This window comes from Malus domestica, chromosome 07, assembly GCF_042453785.1.
Source record: "Malus domestica chromosome 07, GDT2T_hap1".
Classification (NCBI taxonomy): domain Eukaryota; kingdom Viridiplantae; phylum Streptophyta; class Magnoliopsida; order Rosales; family Rosaceae; genus Malus; species Malus domestica.
In genome coordinates this window covers 3,169,191-3,188,116 of record NC_091667.1, presented here as the reverse complement: position 1 = coordinate 3,188,116, position 18,926 = coordinate 3,169,191, and the positions used below count along the sequence as shown (strand labels likewise).

Here is an 18,926-nt window from a genome sequence, read left to right as displayed (position 1 = left end):
GTAATGGTGCCAGACACTCAGTGGCTCTTATGCTTTTAAAATTCAAATATCGTGAATGAAGAGATCATCAAGACGCATACATGGAATAATTTTTCGAGCCTATCCGTTTTTTTCAATATCTTAGTTGTTGATGCAAACATTTCTATTCATATTTAATTAAATTTCGATTTTTTGACAACAAAAATCTCTACTGATTACAAGAACATGGCCACTGATTTCTTCTTCTGGTCTAAATTTCTCATTCAAGGAAAAAAAAATAACAATACAAAAGCCAAAACGAGCATAAGACAATTCAAATAAAATCTCCTGTTTGCTCAAGCAAATCTGTATCGACGAGTCGATTCTAGGCCGCAGTACATAAACAAAAACGAAGACATACATCCATACTCCAGCTTCGGAGGAGCTTCCACTCTGTCCGGGGTTAACCGGGATTTGATGGCAGACTAGAGAAGCCATCAGCGGACGCACAACGCCAAGTGCAACATTTCTTTTTGCTCGACCAAAGCTATCTCAACGATTCAATTCCATGCTAAGGTAAAAACTACCAAGCCGAATGACATGATTTACATGTAAACAAGCTGGCCTGAAGAGAGGGGGAGAGAGGAGGTAGGGAGGCTTAAAGAAGTTAAGGCCGATATAAAATAGTCTACTGAGGTGTTTGCCCGTGCGGTGGTGGCCCTGGTGGAGGTTGGGGCATGCCAGATTGACCCCTAGACTGCAATATGCAAGACAAGGACACATTAGCTTTTACCGAGTTAATGGTGAGATTTATGAAAATTTCTGTACCACCGAGGAAGTATTGTCTTCTTACCTGGTAAGGATTATAACCCGGATGCATGGGAATTTGCCCAGGTTGACCCCGGTTGAAGGTGCCACCCTGAGGATACATTTGAGGTCCACTTGCATTTGTTGGGCCCTGCATGTTTGGCATACCATTTGGAAAACCTCCACCGCTTGTAGGTAGAGATCCCGAGTGCATTGGGTTCATGCCCATAAAATGACCTTGTGGCAATGGGTGACCCATCTGATTCATTGTACCTTGAATTCCCTAAAGAACCAAACTAATGTTAATTACCACCGACTATGAGATTTTTCAGGAGTACATAGTCAACCAGGATCGTTCTGAAACCGAATGCAATCTTTCCCTATTTCTTGAAATAAGAATATATCTAACTTTTAAAACAATATTCCAGGCAGATCCAACTTATAAAAATAAGATGCGAATAATGTAGTAAATAATTCTGTGAACTAAAGAAGTCATACCATTGGCATTGAATGTGAGGTAGGAACCGATGAAGGCATAGACAAAGATCCTGGCCCTGAAGATGGCATACCAAGTGGGGGCATTTGGGGTGGCGGTCGATGTAAATGAGGATGCGGCAGCAAGGGTAGATGGGATGGAGGCTGCAGCTGTGGCATATTTGGAGGTGCCATAGGCATAGGGGGCATTTGTTGCGGGTGACCTTGGTGTTGGTGTTGCTGTTGTGGCATCTGTTGAGGATTTTGCTGATATTGTTGCTGCTGATTCGCAGCAAGAAGAGAGGGGTGGGGACCAGGCGGGAGAGGAGGAGCACCTAAAGGCATTGAAAGTGCATGAGGTTGCTGTTGCTCCCCCTGATTTGATGCATCAAGAGAGAATGGCATAGCAACTCCAACACCTGGAATAGTTCCTTCATTTCGAGTCAACCCAGGAACAAGTGGTCCAGGAGTTGGTGGTCCTTCAGGTACTGGAAAATTACCAGTCATGCGACCACCAAAAGCAGGGTTTTGCTCACCATAACCTGAGAAAATAAAAAATAACATGATGCACTGATCAATTCCGGATACATTTACCTTAATTAAACCTAAAAACTCAAATGCAGGGTGTGGGCAGGTGGATTTTTGTGAGTGCGCGCACTTATATGTGCATTTTTCTCTTTAATATCACCCCCTGTACTTAGCATATAGAGTGTTAGGAGCATGACACCCAAACTTGAAAAAAAAAACATCCTAATATGCTGACAACATTAGTTATTTTTTAAATAATAATAATAAAATACCCTCAAAGGGAAATGTTGAATCATGCTTGGTATTGCACAAATCAAACTTAAAATGCTTAAAATATGACTTCTAGTTGATAAGATAACGGCTATATAGTTCCCCATTTTGATTTTGGGGTAGGCAAAGTACTACCTTGATTTTGGCCGGGGTTAAATTTATCCCGACCAGTGTCTCCTGGCCTATTTCTGCACCAAAACCTCGTAGTGTGATCATTGCTACCACTGCAGAAGAACAATACAAGTAAATGAAGCCACTGCCAATCCAAAAGAGTAATTCAGATAATTGTGCCCTAGCTTGTTGAAAGTACACCAATATTATTCCGTATCACAAATCTAAAACATCAAGGTGGTCCTTGGCCAAATATTAGACACGTCTAAACTTTTTAACAAAGCCCAATCACTATAGAATTTGGATTTTGGTAAAGGTAGACAAATACATAACTTATGTTAAACAAATTAGAGCCAATCCATATGTTAAGCGAAACAACCCAGGGCACATAGAATGTTCTTATACCAGAAACATGCCTCTGACAAATCACAAGGTTTCAAAATAGATGGTTCCCATTGATCTAAAATTCTAAGCAATTTCTGTACGAAATTGCATTACTCTCAAGTAGCAAACTCGTTATGACATGTAATGCTCCCCTTTCATACAAAAAGTTCAAAACAGCAGCCTCACAGCCAGCAAAGTGATTAAGGACAAACCCAATAAAGTTTCTACTCTTCAGCAGGTTTCCTATATGGTTAGTTCCCTTAAGATTCATTAACAAAGAAAAAGAGCAAAGGAAAAAAATCGCCAGAACATCTTAGGATCACCACTAAATCCTAGGACAAAGAACTATGTCAAAAATTGTATGCTTTAATGAGATAGCTTTTGACACATTAGTATTCACCAATGGAAAATCAAAGGTAGGCCATAATCTCTTTAATGAGATAGCTTTTGACGCATTAGTATTCACCAATGGAAAATCAAAGGTAGGCCATCTTCGAAGATCATTTTATAAGTAAAAAACCTTAATTTATAAATTGAATTGGCTTTGGGTGCATTCCAATTTTGGCAACTTTCACAATTCACATATATAACATAAAGGTTTGAAAGGGGGTAGATCCTAATAATGATAGAACGAAAAACACGTTACGAAGACATGTAATACATACCTGCAGAGAAGGTAACCAATAGGATGCCACGCAAGATCCCACACACTGTGATCATGTGCATTAGGAATTTCAACCTGGGGAGTTTCATGCCTGTGCATCAGGATATTTTAACTTTCAGAAACTTCCAAGTTATAACGAAGATCCATATGAACATAATAATAGCAATTTATACTGAAAACTTGAAGATATCGTCATTTTCTCCAGTCGTCTAAAAGGACATGGAATGTAATACGGCTTTGCAATAGAGTAATTTATATTTCACAATTATTAACTCATAAATATTTTACTATTATTTTTCCTTCACTTAATTACTTCTAGCATTTTCTGTGATACTTAAGTTAAACAATGATACTGTCCCTTCTCCCCTCAAGATGCTTCTTGAAAAAAGATTACAGTTCCCCTATATATGACTAATTTGGTAAATGGTTGCCGTATAATCTTATAGAGTTAAAAGATGGGTTTTCTTACTTTCTAAATCATTCATTTCCTTCTAGAAATACATACGTGTTGCAACAAAGACAAGTAGGTAAAATTACAAGGTTTAGAAAATACATACGTGATGCTTAATGGATTGAGTAAATTATAAAGGAAACTGAAAAGATCATAGAAGGTACTATAATTGAGCTTAGAATTTACCCAACAAGCCAATGGTAAATGGATCCATCAGAACTCCCACTGACAAAATATTCTTCATGAAACGGATGCCAAGCCAAAGCTGACAAAATTTCAAAGAATGATAACCATAAACTTTAATTAATATATTTAACACAATAGCTTTGGCCCTCCATTGATGAGGCATGAGCATAATAAAGATGCAAGGGAAATGGAAGAAGTTATCCAGACAGCAATATTTTGCAATACTAATATTATAAGTTACAACTGACAATAGCTAAATCACTGTGAAGCTCATCCATGAGAAATTTAATAAGAGTCAACAATAATGACGAACGGTACTTATAACAGAACTACAAATAATAAAAGCAATCAAAAGGGATGAACAAAACAGGATACTTGGGACCAATAACGCAAAATTTTGAGAAAATGGATTATAAGAGTTTGATGGGCGAAATGGAGGTAACTTATAAATGATAACAGTGGATGAAACTTCCCAGGTTCAAATTCCTAATATTTGGGCCTCAACATCTTTTCCACTGTTTTCAACTGTTTCTTTCTCTTTATTTTTTGTGAAAACTATTTCTTTCTCTTTAATGTCATTGTGTTTCCTATCCAAAAAAAATGTATACAAAGATAAGAATATTAAGATGGATTGATCAGGATAACTAAAAAAGATAAATTGAAACACCAAGATATCAAGGAAACATCGAAACACCTATAAATGACAAGATAAGAGAAACACTAAGGTGATATGAGAAGAAACTTCACTGACCGGTCACATCCTTTCGATGCCCACGGAAGGATGCAAGTTCCTTCATGGCCCTTATGTCATAAACCTGAGCATGGAGTGCAACAATATCAACAGCCATAAAAGGAAATTATAAATTTTCAAAGAACAAAAAGATCCATTATCAATTTATGTGACAGTGCAGAAGAAAAATAAAATTGGCCACCAACCTTGATGATTTGATCCTTCGAAGCAGTTAGCACCCAGTTACCATTTTGGTTCCATTTAACTGAGAGCACCATATTTTTATGGCCATGACTGCAAAGACATGCATAACATTTCAAAAGAAATTTAAATAATAAATAATTCACAGGTTTAACTGCAATATTTCTCTACTTACAATGAACAGAGTTCTCGCCCTGACTTAGCATCCCAAAGTTTAACAAGATTATCTTTCCCACCTACAGTATAACCCAACCATATTTAAGTAATCAAACACTGACTTACAAAAAGATCTCAATATCAACTAGGAAGAGAATTTTTGCAAATACCTGAAACTAGTAGGGATTTAGTAGGGTGCCAGTCAACACTCTTCACATCCCAACCATGGCCTGCCTGAGTTCAAACCACAAAGAGTAATTCTAAGGTTACTCCATGCACTTCTTAAGCACGAGAACATGACGTCAACAACTTTATAAAGAAGAAAACTTAATGCAGTTATGAATCTAAGATAATCTGTTCTTAGATTTTCTGCTTTGAACCCAATAAAGTATGCTAATAATAGACCAACAACATATCCCGGGTACTGAGAACGCAACATGCTTTATGCATTTAGACAAAGCTAATCAAAGCAGTCCTAAACTTATGGACTGGGGATCGCTTCTTAAACAAGATTTTGTGTCCTTCGAAGTTAAATTTTAGTCAAAACCCCTTTTGGTCTAGCTAACCCAACATTACACCCTAGTAATACTTCCTGACGCTTAAGGGGGAGGGAGGGAAACAGCCATAACAGCTAGGGATCCTGCAATGCGAGATCTCACTTAGAAGCTTTATTACTCAAGAGCCAAAACACATACTGAAATAGGTAAACAAGCTCTCCATTCACAAACATTTGAGGAAATGCACTCTTCATTTCATGAATTTGTGATTTTCAACCGGCCATAGTATATGTTTTAACTTGGTTGATATGATGTATCTCAAGTCATACTAACCCAAAATATCTTAAATATAGCAACTTCCACTTATCAACAAAACAAAATGTAAATAAACAGACAGGACCTAGCACACTTCAGTTTACTGGGTATCAAAATATGTAATGCAGAAAACAAGAAATCACCAGAAACAATCTAACACTTCGAAATAGAGTATATTTTTATCACAACATTCCAATGCACTGCCAATACCAGAAAATTTCTGGCAGACAACCAGGGCTACCAATTATGATAAAGCTGTAGGTTGAAAAGGACATCTAGATCCTAAGGTTTTCCTTTACTAATCAGAATGGGAAATGTACATAAAATACTAAATAAAGATAGAAAATATTATATTAAGATGAATTCACATAGAAAATGGATGTCTATGTGTTTAGAACTTTGGATGAAGGGTTTGCATGTCTTTTATTGTGCAGATAACAACATATCAACAACCTTGAACAGAAGTACTTGAATTGAACTAGGAAACCATGATCAACAAGCTCAGTCTATATCCATTGTGTAGTCAAAGCACTTTACCAGTTAATGTGCGCTCTTCTTGGCACCGTGCAAAGTCCCAAACTTTAACAGTATTATCATCAGAGCAGGAACAGAACTTCAAGTCAGTCTTGCAGAAGCTGTTAAACCAGCCCAGTTAACAAATGTCTCAAGCAGAATGAATTATCTTACGCATATGTGAGAATTTACCTTAAGTCACGAACAGATTCTTTATGAGCAGATTTATTGGCCTTTACATTATTCATATTGTTCTGCCAGTACCTAACGAGTACACCCATAATTATGAACACATTAAACTATCATAATTTTCATTTAATGGAACAAATTAAAAATTAACATCTAATCTGTAATTACTTTATTGCACCGCCATCATCACCAGATACCATCCAATTGTCATTATGACTCCATACCATAGACCTGATTGCTTGATCATGAGCCTACAAATTGAGGAAACAAAATCAGCTCTCATTCTGACATCCATTGGACAGTAATTAAAAGAAATGGACATCTAATATTTTCTTATTTCTTCTTTTTTCTTTCTAGAAGAAACGATAGAATTTTACTAAAATAATAGAAGGAATTACAACAAGTGGATAAGAAAGCCACCAACTAGCAAAAATAGCTATGACCTCTCAAGTAGGACTACTTTAAAAGTAACTAAAGCTGAACCAAATTCATTTTACGGCTGCTAACACATTCATCACTATATAAGAAAGAGAGTAATCCCTGAACTCATTCGAACTGATGCCCAAAGGGTTGCCTAGTATCTTACTCTACCCCATAGTTCCTCTATACTCCCACTCCCTTATAATCCTCAATAATTCTTCTATTAACCTGAAGAATTTAACCTGAAGAATCATTTCAAAGTTAAATGATTGCCCATTCCAAAGAGTGAATTCCCCACTTTGAGAGCCAGTAATAAGACGCCTTCCTGTAGGAGTCCACTGTGAAAAAATAAAGACAGGACAAGGTCAGTGAAAATTAGAATGAAAGCTCAACAAAAAAACCAATAAAATAACGTAAAAAAATTTCTATTATCCACCAACCAAGTTGAATATTATAAACCCGTTATCTTCGAAATATGAGAACACTAACGGGTTTTTTTTTCTTTCTGGTTCACGGCCCCAATAAAGAAGACGATCTAGTTCTTTTACATAGGAAAAATAACTGGATGAACCACCACCCATTTTAAAGTCTTCACCCACTAATTTTAATATTCCTTGCATTCTAAGGGTAGATAATAATGTGATGGATAGACCTGACGCCTAGAGAATTAGCAACAGCAAGTAATGTTACTACGTTACTTTTTCTACACAGCCAAGACAGTAGCATGTAATCAGAAATTAGTACCAAGCATTTCAAATCAAGTGGGGTCTATTGGAAAATTAATCCCCATTGTTGTGGCAAGCAAACCCAATAGAAAATAAATTGAACCGAGATGACAAATGAGTAAAATGCAGCAAGAAAGAGCACCAAGATTTATGTGGTCAGCGAAAACCGCCTATGTCCATGGAGAGTGTTTCCCTCTTCACTATAATCAGAGGTAAAATACAACCGTAAAAGTAAAACCACTCAAGTGTTTAACACCAGAGCCCGTATCCAATAGGATACACCCCTTGTACACCCTCTGTAAAACCCGTGTAGATCACTTTCACCCTAGAGAAATATCCTCTCTAGTAACCCAAGAGTAATCCCACTCTCGCAACACACCCAAGAGTAAATCCACTTTTGTATCCCATGCACTCAGATAATTCCCATCTGAGCCATACTTCAAATGACCAAGGCCTCCACTTTTATATAGGCCTTAAGAGAAGCCTCGTGAAATTGCTAGCCACTTCCTTACACCAGTACACCGACTTGCATTAAATACATGAAATTTCACCTAGTTGTTCCACTAATGGAACTCTCTAGAGCCACCCAAATTATCCGCCAATACACCAATGCATCAGTCAAATAACCACTGTATTAGTTACAATACAATGCCAAGTGCCAATCATGGGAAATCAAATGCATGTCTTCCATATTATCAATACATGTAATTCCACATGCATTCATTGATGTCAGATGTCAATCAAACAAAAATACTACCAAAGTGATAGTTGAACAATAATATTATTCATTACTCAAAAGTGGTTGGACAAATCCCAGCTATCAGTCACACCTCCCTCTGAAATGGGGATCACCAAGTTCAAATCTCCCTCCAAACAATATAACTCCAAACTCAAAAAGAAACATCAACAGGCTCAATGAAGGATGGAACAGAAAAACAAAAAAACGCAAACAGGAAGAGGATTTAGATTTTCTTTTAACCAAATCTGAATCGTACTGAAACTTACCAAAACCCGATTAATCGAACAACGATTCTTGTTTAAAGAAGTGTGTACAAACTTTGCAGCAAAGCTAGTGGATGGATTATCTGAGTAGGCAACTGGAGGCAACATCTACACCGAAAACACAATATTCAAGTAAAATGAACATATAAGCCAAGTTCAGACAAAAATTGGACTACCATCGTGCTTCCAGTTAAGAATTTCTTAAACACAGAGAAAAAATGAAATAAAAATAACAAGGACTACTGACATCAATTGCTGCTGCAGGTGTGGGTTGCAATACCGTTCTATCTCTTGCATCGCGCTGCCACATTCGAATCTGAACACAATGATAAACGATTTTAAGATACTTAATCACTAATATAAATTTGCATGTTTAAGAGACAATGACAACGAGCATCCTTAAAGGCTCTCTACACCTAAAAAAGAAACCTATATATCCAAGGGACAGAACTTAGTGATCTTTCGTGAATTTAACATCTGTGTGGGAGTTTATTTTTAGTTTCAGTGTGGTGTTTGCTGTTCTGATATGCACTTCGTAGGGGTTGTGAATCATGATTGGACCGTTGTAGAGAGGTCCGTTGGACTGTTTTCTGGCCCGGAACAGATGTTAAAACCATGGTCATTTTAAAACCTTCCTTCAGCAAGTAGATAACACCATATCGCGCCACACGTAACTTTTAAGAACATGGGTTCATATAACATAGAAAAGTTAACAAACAAATGCAAATCAAATTACATGTACCCGTCAAATAAAATGACGTCTTGCTGAAATGATGACTGTAGGAAAGTCAATGAGAGATGAACAAAAGTAAAATGCAAAAAAATGAAAACTTTACCTGCATATATCGCACAACGGTGCTAGTATAATCAACTGCCCTCCTGTGTGTAAGCTTTCTCATCCTTTTTCCAGGAAAACTGTCACCATGAGCTGTAACAAACAAACCACCTCTCACTAATTTTAAACAAACGGAATATTGATTAAATTCTGCACCAAGCCTCTAAAATATTAAACCACTACTTTCAAATATTGTTTACGCCTTTGGCCTCACTGGCGCACCCTCATACATTGCAAATCTAAAGAACTTCATGATCCAAAACCAGTTCTAGGGGTTTAATTTACAGATTCTTTATCCGAAGCCATGTCGCTTTAAAACTGTAAATCCAAAGTTGAAAATCCCCAAATGCAACCAATTTCTTGTTTAGGTGCTTTCATACACTTCAAATTCTTTTATTTTCTTCTCCATTAATTTCCAACCGGAAACCAAAAAGAACCACAACAAAATAGCAAAAGACAAAGGCATAATTTGGTACCAACCATCATAAGGAGGAAGAGGAGGAGCGAGCCCAGGTTGGTTGTGATACTCTGGAGGCATATTAGTTGAAGAGGCTGACGGCTGACGCATCATTGGGGCCGGTGGCGGCGGCCCCCTATGAAATTCTCCACCTTGCTGCTGATGTTGCTGCGGATGTTGCTGCTGATATTGCTGGTGTTGTTGGGGATGCTGCTGCTGCTGATGTTGCGGGTGCTGCTGCTGAAGCTGCTGTTGGTGGTGTTGCTGTTGTGGATCAGGGTACATCATTGTCGCCCCAATTCAAAGAACTAACCCTCTGCAGACGGAAAGTACGAATCCGAGAGAGAGATCAAATTTGAAGGAAGAAAGTGAGAAATTCGAGCATTCCGAATACGAAAGCGAGAGCTTGTTGTGCTCTTCAGGCGGGGTTAGGGCAGTGAGGGGTTTTCAGTTAGGTCTCTGTGTTCGAGCGGATTCATGGAGTCAAATTGGGCTGAGTTTTGCCTTCACAAACATCCAAAGCCGTTTGGTTCCATCCAACGGTGGAAATTACTGTTCGACGCGGAAAATGAACATATGGGTGGATGTAGATCGGGGAACTACTGCGTATTTTGAAAACTATATTTCTTTTAGGGTGAGGGATTATTATGTTTTCAAAAAGGTTTTTTACAAAGATTTGTTTTTTTTTTTTGCCCACTCATCTTTGTTTTTTGTCCCTCCAGGTTTAGTAGTTGAGCTTCATGTCGACGAGGATTCTTAACAAATTTTGGTATATATTTCAACGATATAACTCTTATTCTACCCTTATTGTACTTTGTTTATGCTCTGACATTATGTGTGAATTGGGTTCTTTCCCGCTCATTGGCACACTCATACATTTAGGCATTTTAGGGTTTAAATTTATTCATGTTTTTAACATCACTACACTTTATGGCTACGTCACCCTCCAGGTGTCAGCCAGCACAGCTCGATTTGAAGTCCATGTGGACATTCCGAGTCAGGGTGTGTTAGTTTGAGAGATTTTTCAACGTGACTGTAATACGGAGCGGTAAGTCATATGTTATTATTATATAAGTGGAGGAAAGTTTCTTTTTCAAGTGTCCATTAACTTGTATACTGACGTATGGTGTACATGCTCGTGTTCTAGGCACGTTAAAACATTTCTTTACTAATAGAGGCCGCTAGTAGACGAGTTTCGGATGATGAAGAATCGAACCTACTTAACTCTTAATCAAATGATAGCATAATTGAGTGGGGAGGCTCAACTTTGAGTTCTTTACTTCTTTTTGCCTTGAATGCTAAGGACTTCAAAAAAAAATTGCAAGTAGAAAACTAACTCACAAAATGAAAATGATTTAAAGAGAGGAATTCGTATTGAAATACTTAATAGCTATTATCCGAGGGGAGGAATTTGTAATGAAATACTTTGTAGCTTTTATAAGAGAAAATTATAAGTGGAAAGCTACGTAAAAGGAGAAAGCAAATAAAATCAAGAGCTTTGCCAAAGAAGACTTGCTTTGTTTTTTAGAGATCTTGGAGAAGGTATGGTACTTCTTCACCAAAACTATTTGATATGAGAGAGATTTGGAGAAGGAATGATACTTCTTCTCTTTGAAATGCTTTGAAAAAAAACTTGCTTTCTTTGTAGAGGTTTGCTCTTTGAGAGACTTTGAGGGCTCATTTGGGGAGCTAAATGTGATTGAGCTTTAAGGATATGATTTGATTAATAGAGACATATAAGACAGGACTTGCAACCCATATACAAGGTTATGTTAGATAACCTACTCTATTGTAAATTCATAACTCATTATGTTCATCTCATATTTAAACACAACAAACAACAAATTAGACTCAAGTCAATTTTAATTGATTACAACATATTCTAATCAGTCCACCAAACAATCCTTGAGGGTATTTATTTGTAGAGAGGCAGGGCTTTCTCCTTTGCCCATACTCTTTTTTATATAGTGCTCCATGATGCATTAGGTCTTCACCTATCTTTATCTTTATTTTGTGTCCAAAATGATAAAGCTCTTACATTCGCATGATTTTTACCACACAATGATCTTAACAAACTAATATGGGCTATCTCACAACAAGACAATGTGGCTTTGCAAAATCCATGTGGACCAATATCTTTTATATATAAAGCCAGTGGCCCAATTTTGGGGTCACGGCTTCAACAAAAATATTATGACGAGAATGCCCCTCAGCCAAAAAAAATTATAACCAGAAAAAATAAATGCATAAAATAATCCAAGAGTAATTTTGTAAATTTATTTTTTAATATTTTTGTCCAACGACAACAACTCTAAAATTAAGACAAATGCTTCCATCACAGCAGATGCGCCGTCATCGCAGATCCGCGACCACCATTAAGAGAAAGAACCCACAAACAATTTTTTTCCATTGTCAATAATTTTGGTTATTTTGAAATATTCGTTGAATTGAGAGTATTTTTGTCAAATTAACTCCTCATTTGAACTGGTGGTTGATTCAATTTAACGGAGATTTTTCACATAAGGACCAAAAGGACAATCTCAAGACTAAAGTGATGAGTTATGACAACTTCAGAGACCATTTTAGCTAAAAAACTTTTTTAAAATACATAAACCATTTCTTATCTTCATGATCACAAAACATTGGGGAAAATGTTATTCGCATTCCAAAAATCTCATTCTACACTCCTCACAAGTGTATTTTTCTTTTCTAATATAAAAAGTTTGAAATGTAGAATGAAATTTTTAAAATGCTAAAAATAATTTCCAACATTGGATCCAAATTCAATCCATCTGAATGAGGACTGGTGACAGCTTGATTCCACCATTCCCCACCTCAACAATAAAAGTGAATAAAGTGATAGAAGGAGAAATGTTAATAAGATTTTTTCGAAAGTGAAACTCTTTATGAATTATTTGTCATCTTACATATTTTGCATAATGTTTTATAAAATTGCAGAAAAAAATAATATTAAACAGTAAGATGACAAAAAATTTATAAAAAATTTCCACTTTAAAATAGTCTTTATAAGCATTTCTCGTGATAGAAGATTGGAGTGAGCCCACTAAATTCTTCATCACAATGTTTCTTTTTCATGGATTTAATCAAGAGAGTTTTAACGAAATACTCTCGGTAGTGTTCATTTTTAACAAAAAACCATAATTTTACTCTTCTATGGTATTATTCACTACACCTTTATTTGTCATTTTTTATTAAAACTAAATTTTTTTTGGACTTTTCGCTAGTTTTCCTTTTAATCAATGGCATGATTAGAACTATTTTTTGAAACATTAAAAGTTGTTTCAAACAATTATAGGCTTTTTAAATTAAGCTTAATAAGAAATTTAAAAATGCTTATAATTTAGAAATGCGCTTTACACAAAGCACTACCAGGTTTTTTTTCCTATTAAGCATTGATTCTTTCTCATAAAAGTAATTTTTAATCAAATTAGCAAAATTACTTTCTAGTAAAGCAAACGACAGAGGGTCCAAAATCATAATTGCTGTATATATAGTTAATTCAATATTCATTTTCATAGAATACCATTATTTTTAAAATTATAACCTCCGGTTTTTATGCAATAATATTTTAATTATATTAATGTAAATGCCTAAACAGGAGATTCAAATTTAAGTAGAAAATGGAATCACATTGACCGTGGTAACCAAAAATCGCACACTTTTATGTGATGTTCTTGATTTGTTGTTTTGGTTTGGATAAACCACTTTGGTTATCCATTGCATTGATCATAGAGGGAAAAAGTGGGAGTCTCCATGGATTCTTTGTCAATGTCATCTCACAGTTTAACGTAAATTCTCGTATTAATATTACAAAATATTGTGCCAAAAACATGATGTGGCAGAAAGTTTATGGAAAGTTCCACTTTTAAGAAGGTCCCATTAGACCATCTCCAAAGAGAATGTCAATTTATAATAGTCAATTACAATTGATAATTAATGTGGCAATCTGAGTCTTATGTCAAATTTTATACTTTCCAACCAAATTGTCAAATGTTATATCTTATTAACATAGAGCTTTAAATGGTTGATTTATTAAAAAATTGTTAAAACAAAATTTTGATCGGTGAAATGTTAGTGGAATAAGGGACTCACTTATTAAAATTAATTAAAAATAAATTTGATGTTGATGTCAAATTTGACTTCTATTCACAAAAACTTCAAATACAGTCAACAAATAATATTTTGATTGGAAAATATTTTTATGTCAAATATGTACAATGACATATCCATTGAGGATTTGACATCTTTTTCCAGATATGCTCTTAACATTTTTCTTGAATAAAATATATTTTCAAAAAAAAAAAATGCTTGCTCACACATATGACTTGCATAAAACAATAATTATATAAACCATTAAACAACAGAGTAAGACTTAACAAATAATAATATAACCCAAAGAATAAATGAAAACCAATAAATTAACATATATTGAAATTTGTCAGTTTTTGTTTCACAAATTAAAAATTGCAGGAGAAACATAACAAGAATGACACCAAAGCATACGATACACGCGTACAACAATTATCAACTTCTCATGCTTATTGAAAAGAAAATTAAAAATTCTGATGAGTATTGAATTGCCTCATTGTTAAGGTCTTTCTTTTAAGAACAATGCTTAATTACTCAAGGATAAGTATAAACTTTCAAATCACAGAGTTTCTCTGTAAAAAATGAATTAAAAGTCAATCTATTTTAAGGAAATCTATAGTCCGTAATGTTTTTACCAATTCGTTCATTTATTTTATACAGTTAGATGACTAAACAATCTTAATTTTAATTGATTTTTTTTACAGAGGTGATTCTTATAGAGGGATTTATAATATGAACAGTTATGATCATTAACATAAAATTCTATAAATCAATAACGTCAAGTTTTAAGAATGGACTACTACTCATCCTTTAAAGAGTTAATTCTTGTTCTTCTTTTAAATTCATTGCGCTCGCTCGGTTTAACATAAATTAATATATAATATCGCTTTTAATAAAACATTGTGATTCTTAGGAGGTGAAAAAAGTGAAACTTCACTAAAAAGTCAAAAGTTACCCGCGTCTTTAGACTTTAGGATTCGTACTTTGTGAAAGTTAATCGCGTCTTTTAATAAGGACAAAGATTGTCTAGCCTTTCATTTTCGGTACTTTCTTATTTTGTGTGATCACGATTAAGTTACGTTAATATTTTATATTATTTTTTTATAGAAATAATAAGATAAAAATAAATAGTAATATAAAATATTGACATGACTTAACCGTGACCACACAAACAGAAAAGGTGGGAGGATAGACAATCTTTATCCTTTAATCAAAAGGAAAACTAATGAAAAGGGCATGAAAATTTTGAGTTTTAATGATAAGGACAAAATAAAGGGTAAAGTGAATAGTACCAGGATTTACTTTTTAGTGTAAAAATGTGATTTTTTATTAAAATGAACAGTACCGGGTGTTTTTCATTAAATTGCCTTAATCAAAAGCAAGATGGTGGGCCCCAATGTCAGCAATCAGCGATCACTCCTCATTTCCCTCATCTTCTTCCATCTACGTACCTACCTATGTATCTCCCAATCGCCACAGGTCACTCCTCATTTTCCACCACTGCAATCCGACCGTCATCATCTTTTTCCCGATCAACCCATTTATTCTCCGATTGCCAGAAAAGAAACAATTCATTCTTTGACATTCCCGATCAACCCATTTATTCTTCTCATTTTCCACCACCGCAATCCACCGGTCACTCCCCATGTGTTATGGCTGTCGCCTTCCATTTAATTTTAAAAGAAAAAGACACAATTGTGATAATTGTGGACTTGTGCTATGCCATTCATGCAGCAGCAAAAAGTGTCTCAAGGCTTCCATGGCACCAAACCCAAACAAGCCTTATCGTGTCTGCGATAACTGTTTTGCAAAACTTCGGAGGGCCACTGAAACCAACTCTTCATCTGGGTCTGCTATTAGTAGAAGAGCAAGTATGAGTCAGGGATTCAACGAACTGATTCAAAACAATTTTAAAGAAATGGAAAGTGGATCTTCCAAAAGAAACAAGAAAATGGATTTCAGCAGCAATCGTGTTATTCCCATTGCAAATGGAGTTTCTGAGCCTCGAGCACTCGATGGATCATCCAAAATGTTTTTCTCAGCTCCTTCAGGGCTTACTCTTCCAAAAGTTGGGGATGATGCTAAAAGGAAAAATGTCAGTCTGAGTGAAGAAGTTCTAAAATTAAAAGCTCAGGTATGTTGCTTGTCTTTTTATAATAATTTGTGTGTCAGTACTTTGCATATAATAATTTTAGGGCGAAGTGCAGCAATGAGATATTCTCTTATGTTTTCTTCCAGTTATCTCCTTACCATGGTGATTACCTTTTTTTTTCTGTTTTTCTTGCATTCACTGTGCAAAATTACATGGATGAGGTTCTAACTTTGTTCTTTCAACTAATCGATCTTATGGTGTAGGTTGAAGATCTTACTCGTAAAGCTCAACTTCGAGAAATTGAGATGGAAAAAACTGGCCAACAGTTGAAGGAGGCTCTGAAAGTAGCGGGGGAAGAAACTGTGAAATGCAAAGCAGCAAAGGAAGTAATTAAGTCGCTCACAGCCCAAGTAGGTTTCATTCTCATGTTTATAGTGAGTATGCATTCTGCATTTAAACAATTTAGGGTTTGCAATAACGATTGTGGTCGGTTTGATTTTTCAAGCACGAGCACTAATGGTGAAGTCAATGCGTTTTTCGTATCAGTGAGGATGTATGGAACTTCGTAACTTTAAACAGGAACCTTATTTAGGTGCTTTGTGCATATGATCAAGTTTACAGTTCTTAATCAATAATATGGAGATAAAGATAAACAGCCAAAAGATATATAACTATCAATTTATACTTTTAAGTTTAAGGAAAACTAATGAAAATGACATGAAAACTTTGAGTTTTAACGAAAATGAATGGTACAAGGATTGACTTTTTAGTGTAAAAATATGGTTTTTCGTTAAAGTGAACAGTACATGGAGTTTTTCGTTAAAGTTCCCATAAGTTTGTTTAGGTCCTCAGTATATTATCCTATTTAGGACCGTCGTACTAAAATTTCAGTTTTGAGGGTGATGTGCCTAATATGGAAATATAAATGTAGGATCGGTAATGGAAGTTAGAATTATTATATCGGTTGCAAGTCTTCTATTGAATGCAATCTGAATTAATACCTTGTTTCATTTATCTTTAACATTAGAAAGCCAGAAGGAGAGTTTGGTGTCTCAAGGCTTCGCCAAAAAAAAAAGGGAAAATTTCTGAAAGGTTACCAATTGGAACAGCATTTGTATCGAGCAGTGAGAAAATTTCTGATGTGCCACGGGCCACTTCTAATCACACTGAAGTGGCACATTCAGAAGCAACAGCTAGGCATAAAAACAGAGGAGCAAAAACTGAAACAGCACAAGGGGTTGAATGGATTGAGCAAGATGAGCCTGGTGTATATATTACCCTTGTTTACTTGCCTGGAGGTGTCAAAGATCTCAAGCGTGTTCGCTTCAGGTATGCCCCTTTCTCCCGATTACTTCATGCAACCCAAATTTGAACAGAACGTTCTCAGGTATCGAAAATAAATGTGTTTTGTGTTTTCCAGTGTGGATTGAATGTTGATATGAATTTCAATCACACGTCAATGTTAATCCTTCGTTTATTTTCCTCTTCCTAATAGTAACGTTACTTCAAGGGATCGTATATGTTATGTCCTTTGCTTACAAAGGCTGTGTGTTTTCCAAACTATATTTTTAGTACACTGTCAATCATATTTAATTGACGATGACTAACTTTCAAGTGCCTAAATTCTGTCAGTCGAAGGCGGTTCAGCGAGAAACAAGCAGAGCAGTGGTGGGCGGCAAATAGGGGTAGAGTATATCAGCAGTACAATGTTCGGGCGGTTCAAAAATCCCAGTATTCCGACTAGGAGAGCAGGGTTAGCTCATTGAGCTGCTAATATCAGCCGTATGTTATTATTATATAAGTGGAGAAAAGTTTCTTTTTTAAGTGTCCAATAACTTGTATAATGACGTATGGTGTACGTGCTCGTATTCCGGACACGCTAAAACATTTCTCTACTAATAGAGGCCGCTAGTAGACGAGTTTCGGATAATGAAGGATTGAACCTACTTAACTCTTAATCAAATGATAGTGTAATTGAGTGGGGAGGCTCAACTTTTAGTTCTTTACTTCTTTTTGCCTTGAATGTTAAGGACTTTAAATTTTTTTTTGTAAGTAGAAAACTAACTCACAAAATGAAAATGATTAAAAGAGAGGAATTTGTATTGAAATACTTGATAGCTATTACACGAGGGGAGGAATTTGTAATGAAATACTTAGTAGCTTTTATAAGAGAAAATTATAAGTGGAAAGCTAATTATAAGTGGAAAGCTACGTAAAAAGAGGGAGCAAATGAAATCGCCAAAGAAGAATTGCTTTGTTTTTTTAGAGATCTTGGAGAAGGTATGGTACTTTACCAAAACTATTTGATATGAGAGAGATTTGGAGAAGGAATGATACTTCTTCTCTTTGAAATGCTTTGAAAAAAAAGCTTGCTTTCTGTGTAGAGGTTTGCTCTATGAGAGACTTTGAGGGCTCATTCGGGGAGCTAAATAGGATTGAGCCTTAGGGATAGGATTTGATTAGTAGAGACATGTAAGACGGGACTTGCAACTCATATACAAGATTAGGTTAGATAACTCATTTTATTGTATATTCATAACTCATCATGTCTAATCTTGTCTATCTCACATTTAGACACAATAAACAATAGAATAGACTCAAGTTCATTTTAATTAGTTACAATATATTCTAACCAATCAACCAAACAAGCCCTGAGAGTATTTATTCGTAAAGAGGCTGGGCTTTCTCCTTTGCCCATACTCTTTGTTATATAGTGCTCCATGATGCCCTAGGTCTTCACCTATCTTTATCTTTATCTTGTGTCCAAAATGATAAAGCTCTTACATTCACATGATTTTTACCGCACAATGATCATAACAAAATAATATGGACCATCTCATAACAAGACAAA

The 18,926-nt window shown here is 35.5% G+C and overlaps 2 protein-coding genes across 2 annotated transcripts; one reads left to right on the top strand and one right to left on the bottom strand.

The window, feature by feature from the left end:
• Window positions 1-124: 124 nt before the first annotated feature.
• Window positions 125-10,509, bottom strand: LOC103438557 (flowering time control protein FY). Its single transcript, XM_008377094.4, has 18 exons — window positions 9,897-10,509; window positions 9,418-9,509; window positions 8,829-8,897; window positions 8,585-8,689; window positions 7,097-7,192; window positions 6,603-6,685; window positions 6,438-6,509; window positions 6,270-6,367; window positions 5,091-5,150; window positions 4,940-5,000; window positions 4,770-4,857; window positions 4,585-4,648; window positions 3,834-3,912; window positions 3,198-3,287; window positions 2,173-2,261; window positions 1,264-1,781; window positions 812-1,048; window positions 125-715 (listed from the first exon to the last, which is right to left on the bottom strand). Exons 1-18 carry the CDS (start codon window positions 10,159-10,161, stop codon window positions 647-649), a joined length of 2,235 nt encoding a protein of 744 aa, XP_008375316.2. The 5' UTR covers window positions 10,162-10,509; the 3' UTR covers window positions 125-646.
• Window positions 10,510-15,378: 4,869 nt separating this feature from the next.
• LOC103438556 (PH, RCC1 and FYVE domains-containing protein 1-like) lies at window positions 15,379-18,005 on the top strand. The gene is made up of 4 exons (XM_008377093.4): window positions 15,379-16,117; window positions 16,339-16,485; window positions 17,103-17,404; window positions 17,708-18,005. The coding sequence occupies exons 1-4, from the start codon at window positions 15,629-15,631 to the stop codon at window positions 17,817-17,819; spliced, it is 1,050 nt and encodes a 349-aa protein (XP_008375315.2). The 5' UTR covers window positions 15,379-15,628; the 3' UTR covers window positions 17,820-18,005.
• Window positions 18,006-18,926: the final 921 nt, after the last annotated feature.